At 62.2% G+C, this 23339-nt stretch overlaps 1 protein-coding gene across 8 annotated transcripts in view; it reads right to left on the bottom strand.

The window, feature by feature from the left end:
• The window catches only part of APBA2 (amyloid beta precursor protein binding family A member 2), a 44887-nt gene that overhangs the window by 6255 nt on the left and 15293 nt on the right, over positions 1-23339 (bottom strand). For 5 of the 8 annotated variants that reach the window (XM_080651610.1, XM_080651609.1, XM_080651608.1 and 2 more), the window contains exons 2-8: positions 18794-18847; positions 16290-17280; positions 7024-7101; positions 5776-5812; positions 2495-2640; positions 1915-1950; positions 186-272 (exon numbers count right to left, since the gene is read on the bottom strand). In XM_080651610.1, the coding sequence (XP_080507736.1) occupies positions 186-272; positions 1915-1950; positions 2495-2640; positions 5776-5812; positions 7024-7101; positions 16290-17240 (1335 nt within the window). In that variant the 5' untranslated portion in view covers positions 17241-17280; positions 18794-18847. The remainder of the gene's footprint in view (positions 1-185; positions 273-1914; positions 1951-2494; positions 2641-5775; positions 5813-7023; positions 7102-16289; positions 17281-18793; positions 18848-23339) is intronic. The other 3 variants (XM_080651613.1, XM_080651615.1, XM_080651612.1) reach the window with 2 other exon arrangements.

The raw sequence follows: 23339 nt of genomic DNA, 5'->3' as shown, positions 1-23339 counted from the left end.
GAACCCCGTGGCCGCCCACACCCAGACCTGTCACCCCAGACCCTCCGGGCAGCCAGACCCCAGCTCACAGGACCGCCTGGCCCGGCCTCCTGGCGCCATCTCCGCCTGCCACTCCGGCCTGGGACCCGGGTGCCCGCTGCAGCCAGCCCGCGCCCCGTGGCACGCCCGCGCCCGCGCCCGCTCACCTGGGTGTCCGCATTGAGCACCTTGATCCTCTGGGTGGAGATGAAGAGGTCCACCTCCGTCAGCGTCTGCGCGTCCCCCTCGGAGTGCTGCGGGCGGCGGGGGCACCGTTAGGCCGGGAGCTGCTGGGGGAGCCCGCCTGTCACCCCCGGCCCAGGGGACACCCGGGGGACGCCGCCTGCCGAGCGTGGAGCAGCCGTCGGAGGGAGAGCTGACGGAGCCCAGAGCGCGAGCTGCCGAGTGAGCTCTGCTGAGCGAGCGAGCGAGCGAGCGGCAGGGGGAGGCGGCGCTTCGAGGCGGCTGAGCGCAGAGGGAGGCCGCCCTGGTTACCGGCTCAGCATCCGGAGTCCCTCCGCCCCCACACGCGGTCCCAGTCTCAGCCACACCCGGCCCCCCGCAGGGCACGGTCCGCGCCCTAAGTGCCCTCTGGACCCCGGAAGGAACCTCCAAAGACCTGGGCTGAAACGTCAGCGTTTCCTTCCGATGGAAACGTCACCGTCATTCAACCCTGGCAGCTGGGCCGTCTTCCAAAGACCCCGAGGGCGGCACAACCCGAGCCGAGCGGACGGCCCTCGCCGTGACCTGGGACAGGCGGGGACGCTGTCACACGCGCCCGTTCTGTCACCTGGAGCACGCGTCACGGCCACCAGCTTCGGGCATGTGCGTGAGGCCACCTGCCCCCGGGCCCAGCGCTCAAGGGAGGGGCCCCCTGGGCGCTCGGCCGCCACGTCGCACGGCTTTCAAAGACCACAAAGACGAGAAAGGCCAACGACTCGCTGACGACAGCCTGCGGGACGGAGGAGCTGCTCTCCCGTCTGTAAAATCGGTCCCTTCCCATCCAGGTGCCTTTCAAGCTTGTGTTCTAGGATTTTTGCTAAAAAGCGGCTCAGTGGACAGAGCGCTGGCCTGCGGGCTGAAGGGTCCCAGGTTCGATCCCGGTCAGGGCAAAGGCCCGGGTTGCGGGCTCGATCCCCAGTGTGGGGCGTGCAGGAGGCAGCCGATGGATGATTCTCTCTCATCACAGATGTTTCTGTCTCTCCCTCCCACCCTCCCTCTCGCTCTCCCTCTCTCTGAAGTCAATTTTAAAAAAAAAAAATTTTTTTAAAGAGGCTCCAGGCTGGGGAGGGAAGCCTGAACCTCACGCCGTGTAAGCTCAGGCGGTGCCGAGCCGAGCCTTCGGGCACCGGCACTGGCTGTCCGTGCGCCGGGAGGTGTGCGAAGGGCAGGCACCGACTAAACGGCCGGGTTTGCAAACAAAGAACAAAGACTCTCCCGGCCCGCACGCCTGTCACACCCCAGAGAGTCTGCAGGGAGGAGGCGTCTCTGGGGCGGCGAGCGGGAACTTCCATTACCGGGGCCGAGTAAATGAAGCTTAATGAGTCTGTAACTATCGGAACAGTTTAATTAATTCTCCACAGGAGGCCCGCATGAGCCACGTCACGTGGCCGCTCGATGCCCCCCTTCAACACGCCTGTGTGAGGCCCAGCACAGCCCAGCGTCAGCCACATCCCAGCACCCTGACACTCGGAGCCTGAAAAGGCAAAGTCTGGGGTTCAGTTCTCCCATCGGGGGCGGGCACAATCAGCACCCACGGGTTCATTCAAAAGCCCTTGTCTACCGAGGAAGAGGAAGGGCCATTTGCGTGTCATCTGTGTTTCCGGTGGGACTCCCCCCCTCACCCCCCGCCGACCTGCCAGCACAAACAGCGACCCCGCGGCTACGGCTACCCACCGCCTTCTTCTTAATCTTAGCCGCCTTCTGCATCCTCTGCCAGCGTGTGGGAGGGGAGACAGAGAAGGGAGGCCGCAGAGTTATTTCCGTGTCGTGTCCACACCCTAGCGCTCGGACCTCCTGCCCAGGGGACGGAGCGGCCACCCCCTCCCTCGGTGGGCACAGGGCCCCCCAGGGCCGGAGGGTCCTGACCGCGGGCGCGAGGGTGAGGCTGAGGGGCACAGCAGGCAGGGCCCGTTCCCTCTGAGGACAGGGGAGGGGCTCGCCCCAGGGCAGCGCCCCCACAGGCCACCCACCCTCCCCAACCATCAGCTCCAGGCCTCGGCCTCGGCCTGCCCAGCGCGCCGGTGGTCAGCCCGGTTTTCCTCGAGGCCACGAGGTGGATTAGCCGTGAGGCCGGCTCCCCTCCCACGGGCACCGGTTCTCTCATCACGGAGGAGCCCTGCCTGTGCCCGGCCAGCCCCGCCCTCCAAGGCCAGTGTCCCCGCCACCGGCTCCTCGGGCGGCCCCTGCGGGGTGGGGGTGGGGGGTGGGGGGTGGGAGCTGCTCCCTCCCGCCGGCCCTGCGCCCGCCCCCCTACCTTGACGCGGCTGACGGCCTCCTGGGCCTGCATCATCCGGATGTTCTTGGACGGGTTCCGCTCGGACAGCAGCTGGGTGGAGCCCAGGTAGTTGGCAGCAAAGATGATGCCGTCGATGAGGTCCTCGGGCTCGCAGGGCCCTGGAACTGAAGGGCCCCGTCAGTCAGCTCTCCGGGGGGCGCAGAGGGCGTCCTGGCCACAACGCCCGTCACGAGCGCCCCTGAGCCCACGGCTGTCCGCACCCCCGGGCCGCCCGCAGCCACGCCCGCCTCGTGCCCCACGGGGCCTGCGCTCAGCCGGCAACGGGGCCTGGGAGCCCGCGGGGTTCTGAAGGTTCAGGCCGCACGTCACCCCGGTCAGCCCCGGCTCAGGAGGACCTGCCTGCCCCCCCCCGCCCCCCCCCCCCCCCGCCATGGCAGGGCCCGGGGCCACAGCTTCCCTCAAGGCCCTTTGGTTACAAGGTGAGCGGATGCGGGGGGGCCTCTCGTTTGTCTCAGCGAGCCTGCATGACCTTAAGTGAGGAGGGGAGGCCGCAGAAGGGGGGCCCCCAGCGGGAACCCTCCCTGCCCACCAGCAGCAGCCGTGGTCCAGGGTGACGTCTGCCAAGTCACCCCAGCGGGGCCAGCCTCCCACCTCCCTGCAGAGCGGCTACTGACCACCAGGTGGCGCCGCTCTGCGCTGCAGGAAAGGCCTGGGGTCCCCGCGCCCCGCCCTCGGCGGCACAGAACCCTATCTGTGGGGTGCGGGGCTGCATGGCACCCCAGGGCCCCATCCCCGGGGGGCGGATGGGGAGTCCCTTCTGAATCGAATTCCACCTGTGAAGGCTGCTGCCTGTGCACCTGGCCTCGGCAGGGCGTGGTCAGCTCCCCGGCCTTTCTGGGGTCCCCATCCCCGTGGCAACCAGGCCCCCGAGGAGCTTCACTCAAGACTGGCCCCACCGCCCCCGAAGGAGCCCCAACGCCTGGGGGCCACCTGGGGACAGGGGCGGGCTCCCGCTGCAGAGGGGCCACCCGGGCGGGGCCGTGGGCACCACCTGCACCCGAGGCGCCTGCTCCCGGGAAGACGCCGCCGGTCCTCCCCGGTCCTCCCCGGTCCTCCCCGGCTGCTGCTCCTTCACGCGAGGGGCGCACAGCCCGCCCGCCGGCCCGCCCGCTGCCCTGGCACCAGCAGGGAGAACGGGGGCAGCAGAGGAGGGGTCTCCCAGCCCCGAAGCAGCACGCACCGCGTCCGCCCTGAGCTGAGGCCACGGGAGGGAGACAGGCCGGGGCGGGGCCTGGGGGCTGGGAGACCCCTGTCCCTCCGTGGTCCTTGGACGAACGTGTCTGCACAGCAGGCCCCGCCCTGCTGGACGAAGCCCAGGCCTGCCCACCTCGCAACCGGGGAGGGGGAGGTCCCGGCCATGCCCTGGACCCCGGCCTGCTCCTGCAGGGGCTGTGGGAAGCTGGGTGTGCACAGGGGCTCCCAGGGACTCCTGAGCCCTGAGCCTGCCCCCGCCCCCGCCCCCGGGTCTGCGAGGAGGCGGCTGGAGCGTAGGCCTCGAGGTGCAGTCCTGGAGGCAGACCCCAGACGCCCCGTGTTACACCAAGAACGGTCCACGTCACATCAAGTGACTTCGCCTGAGACCGCCACCACCCGCGCAGGCCTGAGCACACGGAGCTCCCGGGCCGACGCAGCCCCACGGTCACCAACGAAGGCACCCGGACGGCGTGGGTGAACGCGGTGAAGGGAGGACCCGGGAGAGCCCTGGGAGCTGAGGGCCGAAGGGTGAACCGGGACCAGCCACGAGGAGAGCGCTCTCGGGGCTGAGGCAGGAGCGGGTGCAGAGGCCCTGGGGTAGCACTTAGAACAGCCAAAGTGCAAACCACCTGGGCGTGGGGTGGGGGGTGGGGGTGGGAGTAGGGGGCGTTGGGGTTGGGGGTGGGAGTAGGGGGGGGACTGGAACAAGCCGAGGCTACGGAGACAGCTCCAGCCAGACGGAGGGCCCAGGGCCACACCCAGGACTCGCTGCAGGGAATGGGAAGCGGGGAGGGGGGGGGGGGCCCACACCCAGGACTCGCTGCAGGGAATGGGAAGCGGGGGGGGGGGGGGGGGGCCACACCCAGGACTCGCTGCAGGGAATGGGAAGCGGGGAGGGGGGGGGGCCCACACCCAGGACTCGCTGCAGGGAATGGGAAGCGGGGAGGGGGGGGGGCCCACACCCAGGACTCGCTGCAGGGAATGGGAAGCGGGGGGGGGGGGGGGCCCACACCCAGGACTCGCTGCAGGGAATGGGAAGCGGGGAGGGGGGGGGGGGCCCACACCCAGGACTCGCTGCAGGGAATGGGAAGCGGGGGGGGGGGGGGGGGGCCCACACCCAGGACTCGCTGCAGGGTATGGGAAGCGGGGGGGGGGGGGGGCCCACACCCAGGACTCGCTGCAGGGAATGGGGAAGCGGTCAGGGGGGCCACACCCAGGACTCGCTGCAGGGAATGGGGAAGCGGTCAGGGGGGCCACACCCAGGACTCACTGCAGGGTATGGGAAGCGGCCGGGGGGCCCCCGTCCAGGCTGCCTTTAGACAGTAACTGGCTGCAGAGAGGCACGCTGGTGCGGCCACTATGGGAAACAGTGTGGAGTTTCCTCAAAAAAAAAATACCTGAAGGTAGAATTACCACAGGACCCAGCAATTCCATTTCTGGGCACATATCAAAAACACACACACAGGCCCTAGCCGGTGTGGCTCAGTGGACAGAGCGCTGGCCTGCGGACTGAAGGGTCCCGGGTTCGATTCCGGTCAGGGCACATGCCTGGGATGCGGGCTCGATCCCCGGGAGGGGGTGTGCAGGAGGCAGCTGATCCATGATTCTCTCTCATCATTGATGGTTCTATCTCCTCTCCCTTCCTCTCTGACATCAATAAAAACATATAAAACAAATACAATAAAAGCTATTGAGCAAAATATGTTACTTTAGAAAAACACATACACACACCAAAAAAAACCACCACGAACTCCAAAGGTACATGCACCCCTACGTTCATCGCAGAGCTGTGACAGCCGGGACACGGAAGCAACCGAGGCGTCATCAATGGACGGGAGGATAGAGAAGGGGTGATGGTCACCGTCCCCCCACGGGCTCTGCAGCCTCGAGTGACCAGACGCACAGGGACCTTGCCTGGCCCAGCGCCATCGCACCTCCACGGGGAGCTTTCTCCACGGGCGCTGCAGGGGGACCCCAAAGCCACAGCACCCCTTGCTTTGCCGTCGCACACCCGGCCCCCCCCGAGGAGATTCAGAGTCGCTTACCGGCCACGAAGCTTGGGAAGGATGCCGCCTTCTTGGTCTGTCGGGAAAAGACAGTGACAGCTGTGAGCAGGTGCCCCCCAAACCCAGGCTCGGGGCGGGGGGGGGGGCAGCACAAAGCGAGAGGCCGAACCCCGGCCCGGCCCCAAGGCGTCGGCTCCGGGAGCGAGCGGGTCTCGCTCAGGCACCGTGATGGCGGGAGGGCACGTCTAATCGACTCCCAAGGGAAACCCTGCTCCCGTGTTATCCTCGGAAAGGAACGACGGGGTGCAAGAGGCCGTCGGCTAACACCGGGGACCCTCAGAGGAGCAGGGCACTGCTGGAAGGGAACCGGGAGGCCTCACGACCCTCTGTTCTCTGACGAGCGGGCGAGAGAACGACCGGGCAGCTGTGAGCAGGACGAAGGGGCGGGCCGGCCGGTGGCTCAGTGGTTAGAGCGCCACCTGCACACCAAAGGGTCTCGGGTTGGATTCCCGGTCAAGGGCGCGCACCGGGTTGCGGGTTCGGTCCCCGGGCCCGTCGGGGTGAGTGCGGGAGGCAACCAATCGGTGTGTCTCTCTCACGTCGATGTGTGTGTGTCTCTCCCTCCCTCCCACTATCTCTAAAAACCAATGTAAAACATACCCTCCGGTGAGGATCAACAACAACAGACAGATAAAGGGGGCTGCACAGCCCCAGCCTGGCCCCCGGCACCCCATCACCGTCACGGACTCTCACACACACCCCGTCACTCAGACAAGGGGAGGCACTGCTCTCGGCCTCGTGGTCCTACCCTCCACCCGGGGGTGCTGTACAGGGGCTGCGGCCTGCTTGCGCTGTGGTAAGGACCGTGGCTCTCACCCGGCTGACTTCTCTCCCCAGGGGCCATCGGGCGATGCCTGGGGAGGGGTGGCTGCTGGCCCCGAGCGGGCAGAGACTGGGGGCGCTTCCCAACACCCTCCAGGGCCCAGGACAGCCCAACAGAGAACCATCTGCCCCGAGTGCCAGCGGGGCCACTGTCGAAAGCCCAGGGTCAGGACATGCCAGGTTGTGGGCAGCGGGAGCTTCGGTCAGACCTGGGAGCACCAGCCAGCCCCACATGCCATCGCCAACGCATGAACACACGTGGCGTGAGCCCGGGCCGCAGGGCCAGCCGCCCTCACCTCCTCCCGTGGCGGGGACCCCAGCTCTGCGTGGCCGGCTCCCCCCGAAGGCTCTGGGGGGACAGGGGCCCTGTGGAGTGTGAGCGCGCCCTGCGGACTCGGGCCTTACCTCCGGGGCGTTGTTGTTGTCCACGGGCCCGTTGAGATCGGAGCGCTGCTGCTTCCGTGGCTCCAGACCGTTGCACACCTGGACACGGGGGAGAGAAAAGGAAACCAAAGCTGGAGATGCAACTGGGTACAGGTGTGCAAACAGCAAGCGTATGCAGCACGCGTGCACGTCAACGGCAGGTGTTTGCAGTGTGCGTGCACGTAAATGGCATGTGTATGTAGTGTGTGTATAAACGTGTGTACAGTGTGAACACCAACAGCACACGTGTGTAACGCGTGCAAACCACACATGTATGCAGCATGTGCACATACAAGATGCACACGTATACAGTATGTGTACATAAAAACTGCATGCATGTGCAGTATGTGCACACACAAACTTCATGTGTATGTAGCACATGTGCATCTAAACCGCTGTGTGTAGCATGTGTGCTATAAATGGCACAGATAAACTGCACATGTGTGTCGTGTGTGCATGTAAGCTGCATGTATATGCAGTGTTGTGCATACGTGTGCCCTGGGTGAGCTGCAGGGCGCCTTCTGCCGGGGCGCCTGGCCCAGGACCATCCTACACGGGTCCCGCTGGAGCCGGTTCCTTCCTGAGCTCCGAGGTAACTTCCCAGGGCCACTGCCTGCACTTGCCACGCTTGCCAAGGTGCACCCGGCCGTCTCCCACAGCGCGGGACAGGGCTCCCGCCCATGCCGGCATCCCCTTTACGGAAAGCAAGTTCAGGACGCGCCCCGGACTCCCTCCGCGGTCCTGCACCCTTGTCAGGTCAGTTCACACAGACCCTGACGATGCCGAACCGTCTTGATTCTAAGAGCTCTGCCTTCCCTGGGCTGAGTTCACGGACAGCTGCCGAGGGCCTTGCTGTCTCACTAGGAGCCGACAGGCGTAGGAACCTCCAGACGCCCGAAATGCCAACAGCCACGCCAACGGCACCTGCTGGACAGTGAATGTCGGTACCCCCTCCAGATTCACAGGTTGAAAGTACTGGGTGTACCGGTTGATGATGCGGATTTGGCGTATGGTGAATGCAGATTTGGCGTATGGTGAATGCAGATTTGGCGTGCGGTTAATGATGCAGATTTGGTGTATGGTGAATGCGGATTTGGCGTATGGTGAATGCGGATTTGGCGTGCGGTTAATGATGCAGATTTGGTGTATGGTGAATGCGGATTTGGCGTGCGGTTAATGATGCGGATTTGGCGTGCGGTTAATGATGCGGATTTGGTGTATGGTTAATGATGTGGATTTGGTGTATGGTTAATGATGTGGATTTGGTGTATGGTTAGTGATGTGGATTTGGCGAGCGGTTAATGTGGATTTGGCGAGCGGTTAATGATGCGGATTTGGCGTGCGGTTAATGATGCAGATTTGGTGTATGGTGAATGCGGATTTGGCGTGCGGTTAATGATGCGGATTTGGTGTATGGTTAATGATGCGGATTTGGCGAGCGGTTAATGATGTGGATTTGGCGTGCGGTTAATGATGCGGATTTGGCATATGGTGAATGCGGATTTGGCGTGTGGTTAGTGATGCGGATTTGGTGTACGGTTAATGATGCGGATTTGGTGTATGGTTAATGATGCGGATTTGGTGTATGGTTAATGATGCGGATTTGGTGTATGGTTAATGATGCGGATTTGGCGTGCGGTTAATGATGCGGATTTGGCGTGCGGTTAATGATGCGGATTTGGCGTGCGGTTAATGATGCGGATTTGGCGTGCGGTTAATGATGTGGATTTGGCGTGCGGTTAATGATGTGGATTTGGCGTGCGGTTAATGATGTGGATTTGGCGTGCGGTTAATGATACGGATTTGGCGTGCGGTTAATGATGTGGATTTGGCGTGCGGTTAATGATGTGGATTTGGCGTGTGGTTAATGATGCGGATTTGGCGTGCGGTTAATGATGCGGATTTGGCGTGCGGTTAATGATGTGGATTTGGCGTGTGGTTAATGATGCGGATTTGGCGTGCGGTTAATGATGTGGATTTGGCGTGCGGTTAATGATGTGGATTTGGCGTGTGGTTAATGATGCGGATTTGGCGTGCGGTTAATGATGTGGATTTGGCGTGCGGTTAATGATGCGGATTTGGCGTGCGGTTAATGATACGGATTTGGCGTGCGGTTAATGATGTGGATTTGGCGTGCGGTTAATGATACGGATTTGGCGTGCGGTTAATGATGTGGATTTGGCGTGCGGTTAATGATGTGGATTTGGCGTGTGGTTAATGATGCGGATTTGGCGTGCGGTTAATGATGCGGATTTGGCGTGCGGTTAATGATGTGGATTTGGCGTGTGGTTAATGATGCGGATTTGGCGTGCGGTTAATGATACGGATTTGGCGTGCGGTTAATGATGTGGATTTGGCGTGCGGTTAATGATGTGGATTTGGCGTGTGGTTAATGATGCGGATTTGGCGTGCGGTTAATGATGCGGATTTGGCGTGTGGTTAATGATGTGGATTTGGCGTGCGGTTAATGATACGGATTTGGCGTGCGGTTAATGATGCGGATTTGGCGTGTGGTTAATGATGTGGATTTGGCGTGCGGTTAATGATACGGATTTGGTGTATGGTTAATGATACGGATTTGGTGTATGGTTAATGATGTGGATTTGGCGTGTGGTTAATGATGCGGATTTGGTGTATGGTGAATGTAGATTTGGCGAGCGGTTAATGCGGATTTGGCGAGCGGTTAATGATGTGGATTTGGCATGCGGTTAGTGATGCGGATTTGGTGTATGGTTAATGTGGATTTGGCGTGTGGTTAATGATGTGGATTTTGTGTATGGTTAGTGATGCGGATTTGGCGAGCGGGTAATGATGCACATGGTAACCTGAGGTGATGGCAGCAGGAGGTGGGGCTTGGCCAGGTGGTCAGGAGGGTAGGGTGAGGAGGGGGGGCCCTGAGGGGACTGGTGCCCTGCAGGGCGGCCTCGGAGCCTCCCACACGAGGACACAGGAGGGCGGCCACCTGTGCACCCGCTCCTCACGGGCACGGGACCTGCCTGCGCCGTGACCGGGGACGTCCAGCCTCCAGACGTGAAGCTGAACGTTGGTGGTTTGTCCGCGGCCGCCCTGTGCTGCAGCAGCCTGAACGGACTAAGAGCCCACCCCCCCGGGAGCGTCCGGCCCGGGCCGGAGTCTGACTGTCCCGGCGGAGGGAGCGCCAGGCATGCAGAGCGACCGTCTCCCCAGGACACGGACACCCCGGGGAAGAGGCGACCCGGCCTGCCGCCGCCTGGCGCTGGGGCCCGTGGCCAAGGGGAGAGGTGTCCCCTCTAGGGCAGTACAAGGTCGTATAACTCTCCCCAAAGTCCGCAGGCCAGCCCTCCTCCCCCCCGCCCCCCCAGGAGTCCGCATTTTCTCCAACTTCCTCCCCACCACTTGTCGCCATGACAACCACAGCTGCTACCGAAGAACCAGGGTTGTTGGCAGAGGCAGCGGGTGGGCTTGTTGCCTCAGGAGATCCCGTCTGCTCTCCGGCTCCCAGCTCCAGGGAGGGGGGCCGTCTGCTCCCCGGCTTCCAGCTCCAGGGAGGGGGCCTGGCAGCCTGGACGCAGCATCCAGAACGGACGTGGTGGGCCCAGGGCTGCTGGCGCCTGGGATGAAGATGCTCCCCCGAGACGCAGCAGCCAGCACCCCTACGACAGGCTGAGCATCGTCCCCTGCACGAGGAGGTCAGGGTTCGGTTCCCGGTCAGGGCACAGGCCCGGGGTGTGGACTCGATCCCCAGTGTGGGGCGTGCAGGAGGCAGCCGACCTATGACCCTCTCATCGTGGATGTTTCTCTCTCTCTCTCCCTCTCTCTGGAATCAATAAACACACACACACACGTTTTTAAAAGATAAAAATCAGAGGCCGGCCCGGGGTCCTCTGGTCCCTGCAGCCCACAGGGAAGGCAGGGCCACGCCCTCCCGACAACCTCAGCACCTTCAGCTGGAGCCCGCCTCGGCCACCCCCAGGGCAGGTGGCGCGTGAAACACGGGAAGTGCCATGTGCTAATGTGGCGGGACCCCTCCCAGGCCCCCCATGGAGCTCTGAAAACAGAACGAGACCAGGTGGCTGGGCCCGGCCCACCCGCCAGGACCAGGGCCAGCTGCTCGGGGCCGACGCGTGCCTGTAACAGGCATCTCCTCCACGGAAGGAGCTGCTCTTGGACACCCGGCTCCAGTGGGAAAGGAGGACAGAACCTTTAGCGTGTCGATGCTGACTCCGTCACTTGATTTCACCGACGATACGGCACGGTCGCCCCACGCCGTGCATGGAACAGCGACCAGCACACGCCCTCTGGCGCTCACACCGTCACGGCACAGGCCTCCCACCTCCCAGCTCCTCCTGAGTGACAGGCGTGTCAGTACATGTGGCAGCAGCTTGGCGCACGCCCAGCATGATCCCCAGTGGCCGGCCCATCTGCCCTCACACGTGACTCCGTGTCAGAGACCCCCCCCCACCCCCCGGGGGTAAAGGCGTGATCCGTGAGGTGACAGCCTCTCTGGAAATCCTTCCACGTTCCCTGTTTCCAAGGGCATCCGTCACCGCGACTCATCGACTGTTCCCACAAAGACGCCCTCCTTCCTCCAACTCTGGGAGCTGGGAGGGGGGCGGTCAGCTGGGACCCTCTGGGCGACGGATGCTCCACGGGCACCCAGCCAAGGTCCCGCAGGGTCACAGGACCCTGGACAGCTCCCCGCCCAGCAACCCTCCCTGACCTGGAGATGCTCAGGGACGGAAGGTGAAGAGATGCGCCCAGAGCTTGGCTGCACAGCCCCCGAGGTGGGGTGGGGGCGGGGGCGGGGGCTCTGTAACGGTGCTGGCGATAAAGAAAGAAAAGAAAACCACAAACTGTTCTTTTCCTTTCCTTCCTCAGGTCACTGCCGGGACCCTCATCTGCAGGAGGATGGGAGCCGGACGGAGAACGTATCCTCCCAACAGTGGTCCCCTCGGGGCGATGGGCCTTATCAGAGCCGCCCTGTGGTTTACAGCATTGTGGGGAGACCCACCGGGGAAACGAGCCAGTGGGTCTTTTTAAAAAATATATGTTTTTATTGACTTCAGAGAGGAAGGGAGAGGGAGCGAGAGAGAGAGAAACATCCGTGATGAGAGAGAATCATGGATCGGCTGCCTCCTGCACGCCCCCTACTGGGGATCGAGCCCACAACCCCAGCATGTGCCCTGACTGGGAATCAAACCGTGACCTCCTGGTTCATAGGTTGATGCTCAACCACTGAGCCACACCGGCCGGGCCAGCAGGTCTGTCTTTATATCTCTGGGGGGCCCCATCCCCCACATCCAGGTGAAACATGGCACACCCACACCATCTCCCTGAAATCCACGTGGAGCCGCACATCTTGGCGTTACCGGCTCAGTCTGGCCACGCCTCTGCGGAAGCCCCCTGGGCACGGTCGGACCTGGCGCTGTTCGAGGTGCCCTGTCTGCTGAAACCCCCGCCACCTCGACCCCGGGACCGCCTGGCACGTCCTGTGTCCTTCGCCCTCTGCAGAGCCCCGGAAGGGCGGGCGGCACCGGGTGCCCAGCCCAGCGCCTCAGAGCAGGCCCACATGCCCTCCTCCCAGCTCGGGGTCCAGCCCTTGGGAAGCGCCATCAAACAAAGGCCAGTGCACGTGGCGGCCAAGCCACACCCGCGTGTCCCGAGTCGCTCCGGGTCCACCATCCAGGATGGGAAGATGCACACGCGACCAAGGTTTCCACTCCCACGGCTCCCCACCCAGCGTGGGGGCGGGGCCGTGGTCCTGCCAGCCTCGCACCTGCTGTGGGGCCAGCTCGGACACAGACACACACGTGTGACAAAGGCAGTCCCTGCCCATCAGGCCTGAGGGCCAAAGAGGGGAGCCCAGGGCCAGCCCTCCCAGGCTCCAGGCTGCAAAGCTTCCTTACTTGAGCGTGACCAGAGCCCTCGGCACTGCCGACGGGACCAACGTTGCTCGGACGCTGGAAGGGGGCTTGCGATGGCTCAGAGGTCAGGCCGTGCAGCCAGGCCGCGGGCTTCCACGGCGAGCAAAGCGCAGCAGACCGGAGCGCCCTGCGTTTGCTGGTGTCCAGTCTCCACTACAGAAATGGGCACGACCCCTCCTAAATCTGTGGGTGCGGCCGGCCGGGTCGCTGCACCCCGGATTCCACAGCTTTGCTGCAAATGCTGTGGGCTCCCCGCGATCGCCCTGCTAATTCAGAGGCGAGAAGCCCCGTGTGAGCGCTGGAACGACGGCGCCCCATCCCACGAGGCAGAAGCTGCAGGCTCGGGCCAGCGTACCCCGTGTCCCCCTAGCCCTGCACACACGTCCGAGAGAACTAGCCTGACGTGGGGAACGGCGTGAGACCACGGCGCACGCGGCAACAGGACGCCAGGCCTGGCAGGAGAACCCCACCTCCGGGGCGTCTCCTGTGCAACGCCCACTCGTCCACACGGCGCCCTCCCATGGCCGGGCCGCGCTCTGTCCTGGGGAGCGTCTCCCTGTCCGTCAGTGTTACGGGTCCTAAACAATAAACGTGCTCGGACCCAACGGGACGCCTACGGCTTCCAACACCAGACGTCGCCACGGCCCCAAGGAGGAGGTTTCAGGGGCCCTGGTCTCAGGACAGATGCCACGCGGTGAGGCGAGGAAGGTGGCCCTCCGGGAGGACCAGCCCCGTCCCCGCCAAAGCCGGCACGTAGCAGACCACCCAGACATGCCGAGAAGCTGCCGTCCTGGCCACGCCGCGGAGCTGCGATGTCTGGTGCTGGACTAACACACTCTTGTTGGTCAGCAAACCCCCGGCAAGGGGCCCCGGTGACCAGCCCGGTCCCCCACACGCACGCCTGGAGCTGCGAGGCTACGCCGGGGTCCTCACCCCCACTCACCACCTGGCTGGGGGAGAGCAGAGGCCAAAAGGGTGGGCGCGTGTCAGGGCCACTGGATCCAGACGTTCCACACGCACATGGACAAGCGCACCCACGTGCTCACGGGAGGGACGCGCGGGCGAATGGCACAAACCACACGGTGTGTGCCTGAGCCGAACAGCCAGAGGCCAGGGAGCCCCGACCGTCACGTGGCACGGGGGCTGCGGAGCCCAGACCTCGGGCCTGAGATGCTTGCCCTATGGGGAGCACCCCAACATCGCAGAGCCCACAGCACATGCAGAATCGCCACACACAATGCAACACCCCGAAGGGCAAGTCAGCATCTGCTTGGTAATCTCTAAAGAGAACAGCAAGGCCCCGGCGGGTGTGGCTCAGTGGACAGAGCGTCGGCCTACAGGCTGCAGGGTCCCAGGTTCTAATCCCCGTCAGGGCCCATGCCCAGGTTGTGGCTCGATCCCCAGTAGGGGGCGTGCAGGAGGCACCGGTCAATGATTCTCTCTCATCACGGATGTTTCTCTCTCCTTCTCCCTTCCTCTCTGATATCAATAAAAAGTATTTTTTTAAAAATTTAAAAACAACGGGGAAATAAAGGAGACATATGTACTACTACTTGTAATACTTTAAACAATAAAATTAAATTTAAAAAAATTTAAAAACAAAATATTTTTTTAAAAAAAGAACAAAAGCGCCCTAGCCAGTTTGGCTCAGTGGATAGAACGTCGGCCTGCGGACTCAAGGGTCCTGGGTTCGATTCCGGTCAAGGGCATGTACCTTGGTTGCGGGCACATCCCCAGTGGGAGGTGTGCAGGAGGCAGCTGATTGATGCTTCTCTCACATCGATGTTTCTAACTCTCTATCCCTCTCCCTTCCTCTCTGTAAAAAAATCAATAAAATATATTTAAAAATAAATAAATAAAAAGAACAAAAGGGCCCCGGCCGGCGTGGCTCAATGGTTGAGTGTCAACCTATGAACCAAGAGGTCATGGTTCAACTCCCGGTCAGGGCACATGCCCGGGTTGCGGGCTCCGTCCCCATTAGGGGCGTGCAGGAGGCAGCCGACTGATGTTTCCCTCTGTCTCTCTCTAAAAATCAATGAAAAAAACTTTAAAATAAAAACAACAAAAAAAGGCACCGATGATGCTCCTTGTCTCCCAAACGCTGCTCTTTCTACACGTATTCAAACGCCTGAACGCTGCTGGGGAAATAACGATTAAGGCTTTAAAAAGGTTAAAGCAGTTCATTCGCGTTCTGTCCACAGAACCAGCCAAGCAGAAGCCTCTCGTCACAAATCTCGTGCTCCCGTCTGAGGACTCAGATGGGCTTTCAAGGCAGCGTCCCCCGGCGTTCCTCGAACCCGTGCTCGCGTTGCTGTGATTACGGAAAACGCGTGAGGCTGGAACCCACAGGCCTCATGAGCACGGCTTCTCCCCGAGACTTGGTCAAACCTTCACACGGTTATTTTCAAGGTGGTTCCTTACAGCAAACCGCCCGGCACCACGGCCCGGGATCTCGGCGCAATGTCACCCCAACACCGGCCACAGCGGCCACGCCCTCGCCTGTGTCCTGCGGCCTGGGGGTGACCGCCCAGGAGCACCCCACCCGGAGCAGGGCCAGGGCCAGCAGGCGGGACCCCATCTCTGCGGGTGGGCGGGTGTCTCTGGAGAGCACGGGTTGCCCATCAGCATTTCCTAACGCCCCTGAGGGGTGAGCGTGCGTGACAGGGGAGCGTGAGTGGCAGGTGAGCATGAGTGACAGGGGAGCGTGAGTGGCAGGTGAGCGTGAGTGACAGGGGAGCGTGAGTGACAGGTGAGTGTGAGTGACAGGTGAGCATGAGTGACAGGTGAATGTGAGTGACAGGTGAGCGTGAGTGACAGGTGAGCGTGAGTGACAGGTGAGCGTGAGTGACAGGTGAGCGTGAGTGACAGGTGAGCGTGACAGGTGAATGTGAGTGACAGGTGAGCATGGCAGGTGAATGTGAGTGACAGGTGAGCGTGGCAGGTGAATGTGAGTGACAGGTGAGCATGAGTGGCAGGTGAGCGTGAGTGGCAGGTGAGCGTGAGTGGCAGGTGAGCGTGAGTGGCAGGTGAGCGTGAGTGACAGGTGAGCGTGACAGGTGAATGTGAGTGACAGGTGAGCGTGGCAGGTGAATGTGAGTGACAGGTGAGCATGAGTGGCAGGTGAGCGTGAGTGGCAGGTGAGCGTGAGTGACAGGTGAGCGTGACAGGTGAATGTGAGTGACAGGTGAGCGTGGCAGGTGAATGTGAGTGACAGGTGAGCATGAGTGGCAGGTGAGCGTGAGTGACAGGTGAACGTGAGTGATGGGGCAGAACAAAGGCCGTGTTCTGAATGGACCCTGGGCTCTTGGGGTCCCACGTTCCCGTCCCTGGTAAGCCGAGTCCTACCTGCTCTTGGGGCCATGTGGGCCTCTCCTCGGGGGTCCTGCCCTTGGTCTTGAGGCCTCTCGGGGGGTCTCCGGGGAGCCTGGCCTGGGGAGGGAGGCTGAGCGACGTGGGCCTGCCCTCGTGTCTGCTGGGGCCGTGGCCGGCCTCGCTGGGCAGGCCCGCCTCCGTGGGGCCCGCCGGCCCCGGCTCGGGCCCCCGCACCGGCGCGTGCTCGGGGCTGGCCTCTTCGGCACTGGCGATGCTGGTCATACTCAAGCTCATCTTGATCTCGGCCACGATCTGGTCGATGTCCTCCTCCTGGTCCTCCAGGTCCCCGCCCCGGCGCCGGGGGCGGTAGGGAGACGCGCCGCCCGCGTTCCCGTTGGCCTCCGGGGGGTAGTAGTCCCGGTAGCTCTCCTCCTCGTCGGGGCAGTAGTGAAGGCCCTCCTCCCGGTCCGGGGCCTCCAGCACCGACGCCTCATCCTCCGGGACGGGGAGGTGGCCGTCGGGGTAACCGGGGCTGCCCTCGTGCCCGCGGCCTGCCGAGTCCGTCCAGTCCTCCACGGCCTCCTGGCACTCGTCCGTCTCCAGGAGGCGCGCGCCGTGGGCCAGGTAGCCCTCGCCGTGGCAGTCCGCGCCCTCCAGGTAGCTGTCGTCCTCGGGGCAGTAGCGGATGTAGTAGGTGACGCCCTCCTCCTCGGGGAGGCCCTCGTCGTAGTCCTCCTCCTCCGACGTGTTGTTCACATAGTCGGAGCTGGAGTCCCCGTCGGGGCTGTGGTCGGGGCTGTGGTCGGGGCAGCCCCGCTCGGGGGGCGTGGGGCTCTCGGGCCGTACCAGGCCCGGGGCCACGTACCCCTCCAGGGGCAGCTCGGCGTCCCGGCCCTCGGGCTCCTGGCCGGGGGGCGTGGGGCCCGGCCGGGCTCGGTGGTCCAGCATGCTGCTCGCGGTGCTCTGGCGCGTGCGGTGGGCCATGGCAGGTGCTCACGCCGCCATCGTCACCGGGAGGCCGGCGCTGCAGGAGGAAGGTCAGAGAGAGCAGTCAGCACCCCTCGGGGCAACGGGGACCCTCCCGGGTGCTGCCCCTGTTGACGCACATCTGTTCGAAGAGCGTGCCCTCCCACCCCGGCTGGCACGTCTGTCAGAAGCCAGGCGCAGCCGGGCCAGAGAGGAGGAGGACTGGCATGGCTCCAACCATCCCCCGGACGTCTGCGTCCTGAAAACGCAGGTGACCCAGGCCGAGGTCAAAGGACCTGGTTGTTTGCTCTCAAACAGAGAGAAGCCCTGGCTGGTGTGGCCCAGTGGATAGAGCGTCGGCCCGCAAATGGAAGGGTCCCGGGTTCGATTCCCGGTCAGGGCACATGCCCGGTTTGCAGGCTCGATCCCCAGTAGGGGGCGTGCAGGAGGCAGCCGATCCATGATTCTCTCATCACTGAGGTTTCTCTGTCTCTCTGCCCCTCCCTTCCTCTCTGTCTAAAATCAGTGAGAACACGTTTAAACACACACACAGGTACACACACACCTGAGGCCGCAGGCTGGGAAGCCACCTCCCCTCCGAGCAGGGCTGGGCCTCGGGCTGCCTCCCGCCGGCACCACCTCCCCTGAAAACGTGCCAAGGGACGGAAGGACACTGAGTGACGTGTCACCCAGGGAAGGAGGTGCGTCTGCCGCAGCCCAGGCCGTCTGGAAGGACACGGAGGGGCCCCAGCGCGGCCCCGGAGGACTGGGGGTGTCACAGATGCTGCTGTCACCGGCCCGAGCACCACCCTGGCCTCGAGCAGCAGCGCCTTGTGCACCCAGGAGCGCGTGTGGTCGAAGTCACTTTGGAAAACGAAGAGTTACTCCCGTGCAGGACTCTTCAAGGCCTTCAACCCTGTGCGCGGGGACGCGAACAGAACAGACGGGGGCCCCGGCCTGATCTGAGTGCCCGTCGCCGTCTGCTCGGGCCCTATCGGGACTCCGCAGAGCGCCCTTGGAGAGTACCAGCCGACACACTCGTGTCATTAATGAGAACGAGACGCCGTTAATTAGACCGGGGCATCGTTAATAAAAAACTACATCCAGAGAGGACTCGCTTCCCTCGTCTTAATCACACGAACGATGTTGGGCCCAGCCTCGGCCTCGGCGCAGCTCCTAGGGCTCGTTCTGAACACGTTTTTCGTCTTTTAGAAAAAAGTGTCCGCGGATCTTTTTTCTCTCTCTCCCGACGTGCAACTTAAAAGAGGGGGGACAGTAAGTTGGGTGTCGGAGCAGGGATTTGTCGGGTCTTTGAAAACGCGCACAGCGAGTCTAGAAGCAAATCGTCACGGCCGGCCCCCCGTCCTTTCTTGTCTTCCTCCAGGGCAGGAGATGGAGATCATGGGGAGCCCCCGAGTGCGATGCGCACCCCACCCAGGATGCGGCTCGTTCTCACAACCTCCCCGAACCAGGAGCCACCGCGTCCATCCCCCCCGAAGGGGCCTCCCTCCAGCAAAACAATCCCATGGCGGAAGCAAGACCTCACTCCACGCGGGGCCCCTATCTCTTACCGGAAACGGGGGGTCTGGCAAGGCCGGGGAGACCCTCCAGGCGGTGAGATCTTCCTGGAATGAAACAGAATAAAAAGAGGGAATTACTTTGACTTCGGAAACAATGCGGTGCGTGAAGCGTGCTCCTTCACGTGCAGAAATGTGAGTGAGCAAACGGTGTTGTCAAAGTGTGCCGGAGAGGGTCAGAAATGACCGGAAACAAAGGGGAAAAAAAAAAAATGTCGCTTCAGCCTTTGGTCGGTAATCGCCGCCTTAAGAAGGGACGGCTCATGTTCACTCAGGAAGGAGGGACTGCCCGCATTCCAATGAGGCGCCTCACGCCCCCATGAATATGCATTTCCCCACCACCAAGCTGGACGCTAAGGATTTACAGTGTTTGGGGACACTTTCAGACCAGGAGGGTGTGCCCGTGGGGGCTGGGGCTGGGGCTGGGGCAGATGAGAGGAGAGGGAAAGGCAGGCCCCTCTCGTCTCCCCTGCCCGGGTTCACAGCCCACCCTGCCCCTGGGACGCGTGGTTTCCTAGAGCAAAGAGAAGAGAGGCCGGGGGCCTCAGCCGCCCTCAGACATGGAGAGCTTTGCAGGTGCAAACGCAGGGAACGGCCCTCAGAGTGACCGCCCTCAGACACGGAGAGCTTTGCAGGTGCAAACGCCGGGAACGGCCCTCAGAGTGACGGGCTCGGAGGCCGGGCCCTGGGTTGGAGCGGGATTCCTTGGGCGGGGGGGGGGGGGGGGGGGAGCAGATGAGCAGGAAGCCTGGAGTCGCGCAAGAAGACGGGGACTTATTAGTCTTTATTAAAAAATATATATATATATGTTTCCTGGTTTTTAAAGGAAGAGGAAGGGAGACAGAGAAACATCGACGTGAGAGTGAAACATGGACCGGCTGCCTCCTGCACGCCCCCTAATGGGGGTGGAGCCCACAACCCGGGCCTGTGCCCTGACCGGGAATCGGACTGTGACCGCCTGGTTCCTAGGTCGACGCTCAGCCACGGAGCAGCGCCGGCCCGAGCACCGCGGGCCTACAAGATGCCGTGTGCCCAGGAACCCAGCTTCTCCCTCTTCCTCCAGAAACTCGGAGCCGTCTGCGGGCTGGGCCGGGCGTCCCTGCCCTGGTGAAGCCTGCCTGCTGCCATCCGGGGCTGCCCACACCTGGAGGGAGGAGACAGCTTTTCCTCTGCCGGCCCTCAGCCTGTAGGTCTCATTCATAGCAGCCTGAGCACCCCCCATCCTTCAGACCCCCCCAAAGCCCGAATCCTCAGCCAGCTCTGGAATGACGTCAGAGCATTGCTTACATAACACGCTCTTCCACCCGCAGAGCCAGGCCCGCATCAGGACCTGATTGAGAATCGGGTTTTAAGTGTTTATTTATAGGCATCACGCAAGCCCCCTGGTGGCCGGGGGAGGTACCGGACCCTGGGCTCCCGTCCACCACGATTCATTAGCATTCTTCCCGTGCCCGTCTGCTCTCATCTCCCCGGCGGCAGGCTAGCTGCAGGGCGAGCTCACCACCACGGGCCCAGCACCACTTTCCATTCTCCCCAAAGAAAAGGATGCATTTCCTTTGCTCAGCTGCAGCGCCTCCCCCCACCCTGGGGACCCCTCGCGTGCAGTGGCTAAAGCAGGGGCGTGTTATCCTGACGACCTGCCCTCTGCACGGACAGTCCACCTGGAAGACGTGCCGTGGACGCAGAGACCTGGGCAGGCCCTGGGGGTCGGCTGTCGCCTCTGAGTCCAGCACCCAGCCAGGCACAGCTGGGAGGGTGTGCTCCGTCTGCAGCCGAAATGAACACGAGGAAGCAAACAGGACTGGGGCGCTGGGCTTTTCTCAGCCACAAGGGCCTGGCCATACCTCCTTCTGCCCAGCACAGGTCCCCGTCCTCTCTCTACCCTCGGAGGGAAGCGGCTGCCATGTTGTGAGGAAATCAGCACCACGAAGAGCTCCCCCAGCGGGACCAAATGATGTGCGGACACTCGGTCAGCACCACGGAGAGCTCCCCCCTGTGGACCAGACTGTGCACCTCAATCAGCACCGTGGAGAGCTCCCCCCACAAACAGACCAGATGTTGTGGGGACCCCTGGATAGGCACTATGGAGAGACCCTCAGGGACCACATGTAAGGGTGCTCTGTCAGCACCACGGAGAGCTCCCCTGGGCCACACCTGAGGCCTCCTGCCCACAGCCTGTGAAGTCCTTTTCCAAGCGGCTCCCCCAGCCCCAGTCCAGCCTTCAGATGATGGTCTCCCTGGCGCACATCTCAACCCTGAGCCGGAACCAACCCGCCGAGCTGCTCCCAGACTCCTCACTCACCGATTCGATGCCCAAGATCACACATGTTGGCTGTTTTGCACCACTAAGTTTTGGCCGTAATTGGTTGCATAGAAATAGAGAACCTGTACGATAACAGTCTCTATCTCAAGCAGGTTGTGGCTACACATTCTTCTCTCTCTCTCTTTTTTACCTTTTGGTGTGGTGAATATTTTATAAGAATTTAATCCAAAAGCTTGGGTTAGGTCAACACTCTGGTTTGCAGTCCCAAGTGGCGGATCCTAAAAGGCGGGGGGGGGGGGAGGGAGACACACGATAGGCACGCACACCACCCTTGTGGGTGATCAGGGACATAAAGGACTTAGGGAAGCCCCGTCTAAGGGGTGGGGAGTCGGGGGGAGCTGTCACTGGCAAGGAGGTGCAGAGGATTAGCTCTATTAGCATCATAAGATGGGGAGACTCTGTAGGCTAAGACAGCGGGAGCCTGGGTCTGAGAGGCAGGCTGTGTGTCCCCTGGCAGGCCTTGAGGGGTGTGTGTGTGTGTGTGTGTGTGTGTGTGTGTGCCTGCCTGCCTGCCTGTGTCTCTCCTTCAGGTTCCAGGAGAAGCAGAAGTGCATTCCATTCCTTAGAAGCGGCTGAGCTGGTCCAAGTCAACTGACCCAGTAACAGCAGCCGGAACCAGGGAAGGCTGGCAGACCCGGCCGGTATCAACCCACAAGAACCAACGCCGAACCGTTCAAGGCCACTATGTTCAATCCTCTTTAAGGGCCTGAATCCAAAACATCACCACATGGGCGACTGGCCTCGATGCACTCGTTCGGAGAAGGGCGATGTCCCAAATCCATTTTAATTGCAACAATCCCTTTTCTCGCCGAGAAGTGACAACCGAAGCAACAATGATGCCTAATAGAGTCTGAGCTTGCTTTCCTTTAAAAATAAAAAACAATCCCTCGGCTGAAGTGACAGAGTGTGGAGAGCAGCTGCTACAGTGTTTGGACAGGTTCAAGCCTCGGACTAATCAGAGGGCACAGCCCTCTCGTGGCAAAGTCACGTGCAAGTCCCAGCTTGGAGGGGAGAGCCCTCCCAGCACATTTATAGCCAAAGGCTATATAGTTGTAAGCTTGAACCTATGGTCTGAACACACGGTCCCACGTGTCTGAGTGATGTGGGCTTGAAAGAGTTCAGGTGCCTGTAACTGAGGAGATGAGAACATTGATAACATCTTGACCACGCCCTTACTTTACCTCATGGAATCCTATCTAATAAAGAGGGAATATACTAATTGACCATCACTCCATCACAAAGATGGCTGCATCCACAGCTGAAGCCAAGTTCCCATAAGGAGCCTTAATGAGCAATCAGCAGGGACCTGAGGCTACGCCCTCCCCCGCCCCAGTAGGGCTTGACAGGGGACCTCAGGCCACGCCCCCCACCAGGTGAGGCTTGAGAGAGGACCTCAGGGTGCTCCCCCAGTGCTGGGTCGGGGAACTCTGGCTGCGCCCCCCACCCCAGCACCAGGCTGGGGAACCTCAGACCGCAACCCCAGCCCAGCAGGGCTTGATGGGGGACCTCAGGCTGCAACCCCCGCCCCAGCACCGGGCCAGGGGACCTGAGGCTGTGCCCCCTTGCCTGGTGGGGCTTGACAGGGGACCTCAAGGTGCACCCCCAGTGCTGGGTCGGGGGAACTCTGGCCGTGCCCCCTGCCCAGCAGGGCTTGACGGGGGACTTGACGCTGTGCCCCCCTGCCCGGCAGGGCTTGATGGGGGACCTCAGGCCATGCCCCCCACCCAACGGGGCTTGACAGGGGACCTCAGGCCACGTCCCCTGTCCTGGCATTGGGCCAGGGGACCTGAGGCTACATCCCCTGCCCGATGGGGCTTGACAAGGGTGGGACTGGCCAGGTCTGGACCTAGCCCAATGGGGGCGGGGGCTGGCCGGGTCTGCGTCTCACACGATTTTGAGGCGCATGTGGGTGGGTGGGGACTTGACTCTGGGTCCCGTGGTGTGCCCCAGACTCTGACAGGAGGCAGGTTTTCATATACGTTTTACTAATTTTCTTTCATCTCTGACACTTCTATTATAGAGAAAGGGCAAATAGCAATATTAAGTTATTTCCTCTAACTAATCCCCTTTTAATGTGCACGGATTTCGTGCACCGGGCCACTAGTCTGCTATAAAATAAAGACTCGGCTTGCGGATGCTGTCTCTGTCTCTCCACCAGAGAAGCAGCGTCCCTCCGAGACCCAGCTTTCATTCTCTTGTCTGTCTTTTCTCATCCTT

This window comes from Plecotus auritus, assembly GCF_963455305.1.
Source record: "Plecotus auritus genome assembly, chromosome: 15".
NCBI classification, from domain to species: domain Eukaryota; kingdom Metazoa; phylum Chordata; class Mammalia; order Chiroptera; family Vespertilionidae; genus Plecotus; species Plecotus auritus.
This window is presented reverse-complemented; position numbering and strand designations above follow the sequence as displayed.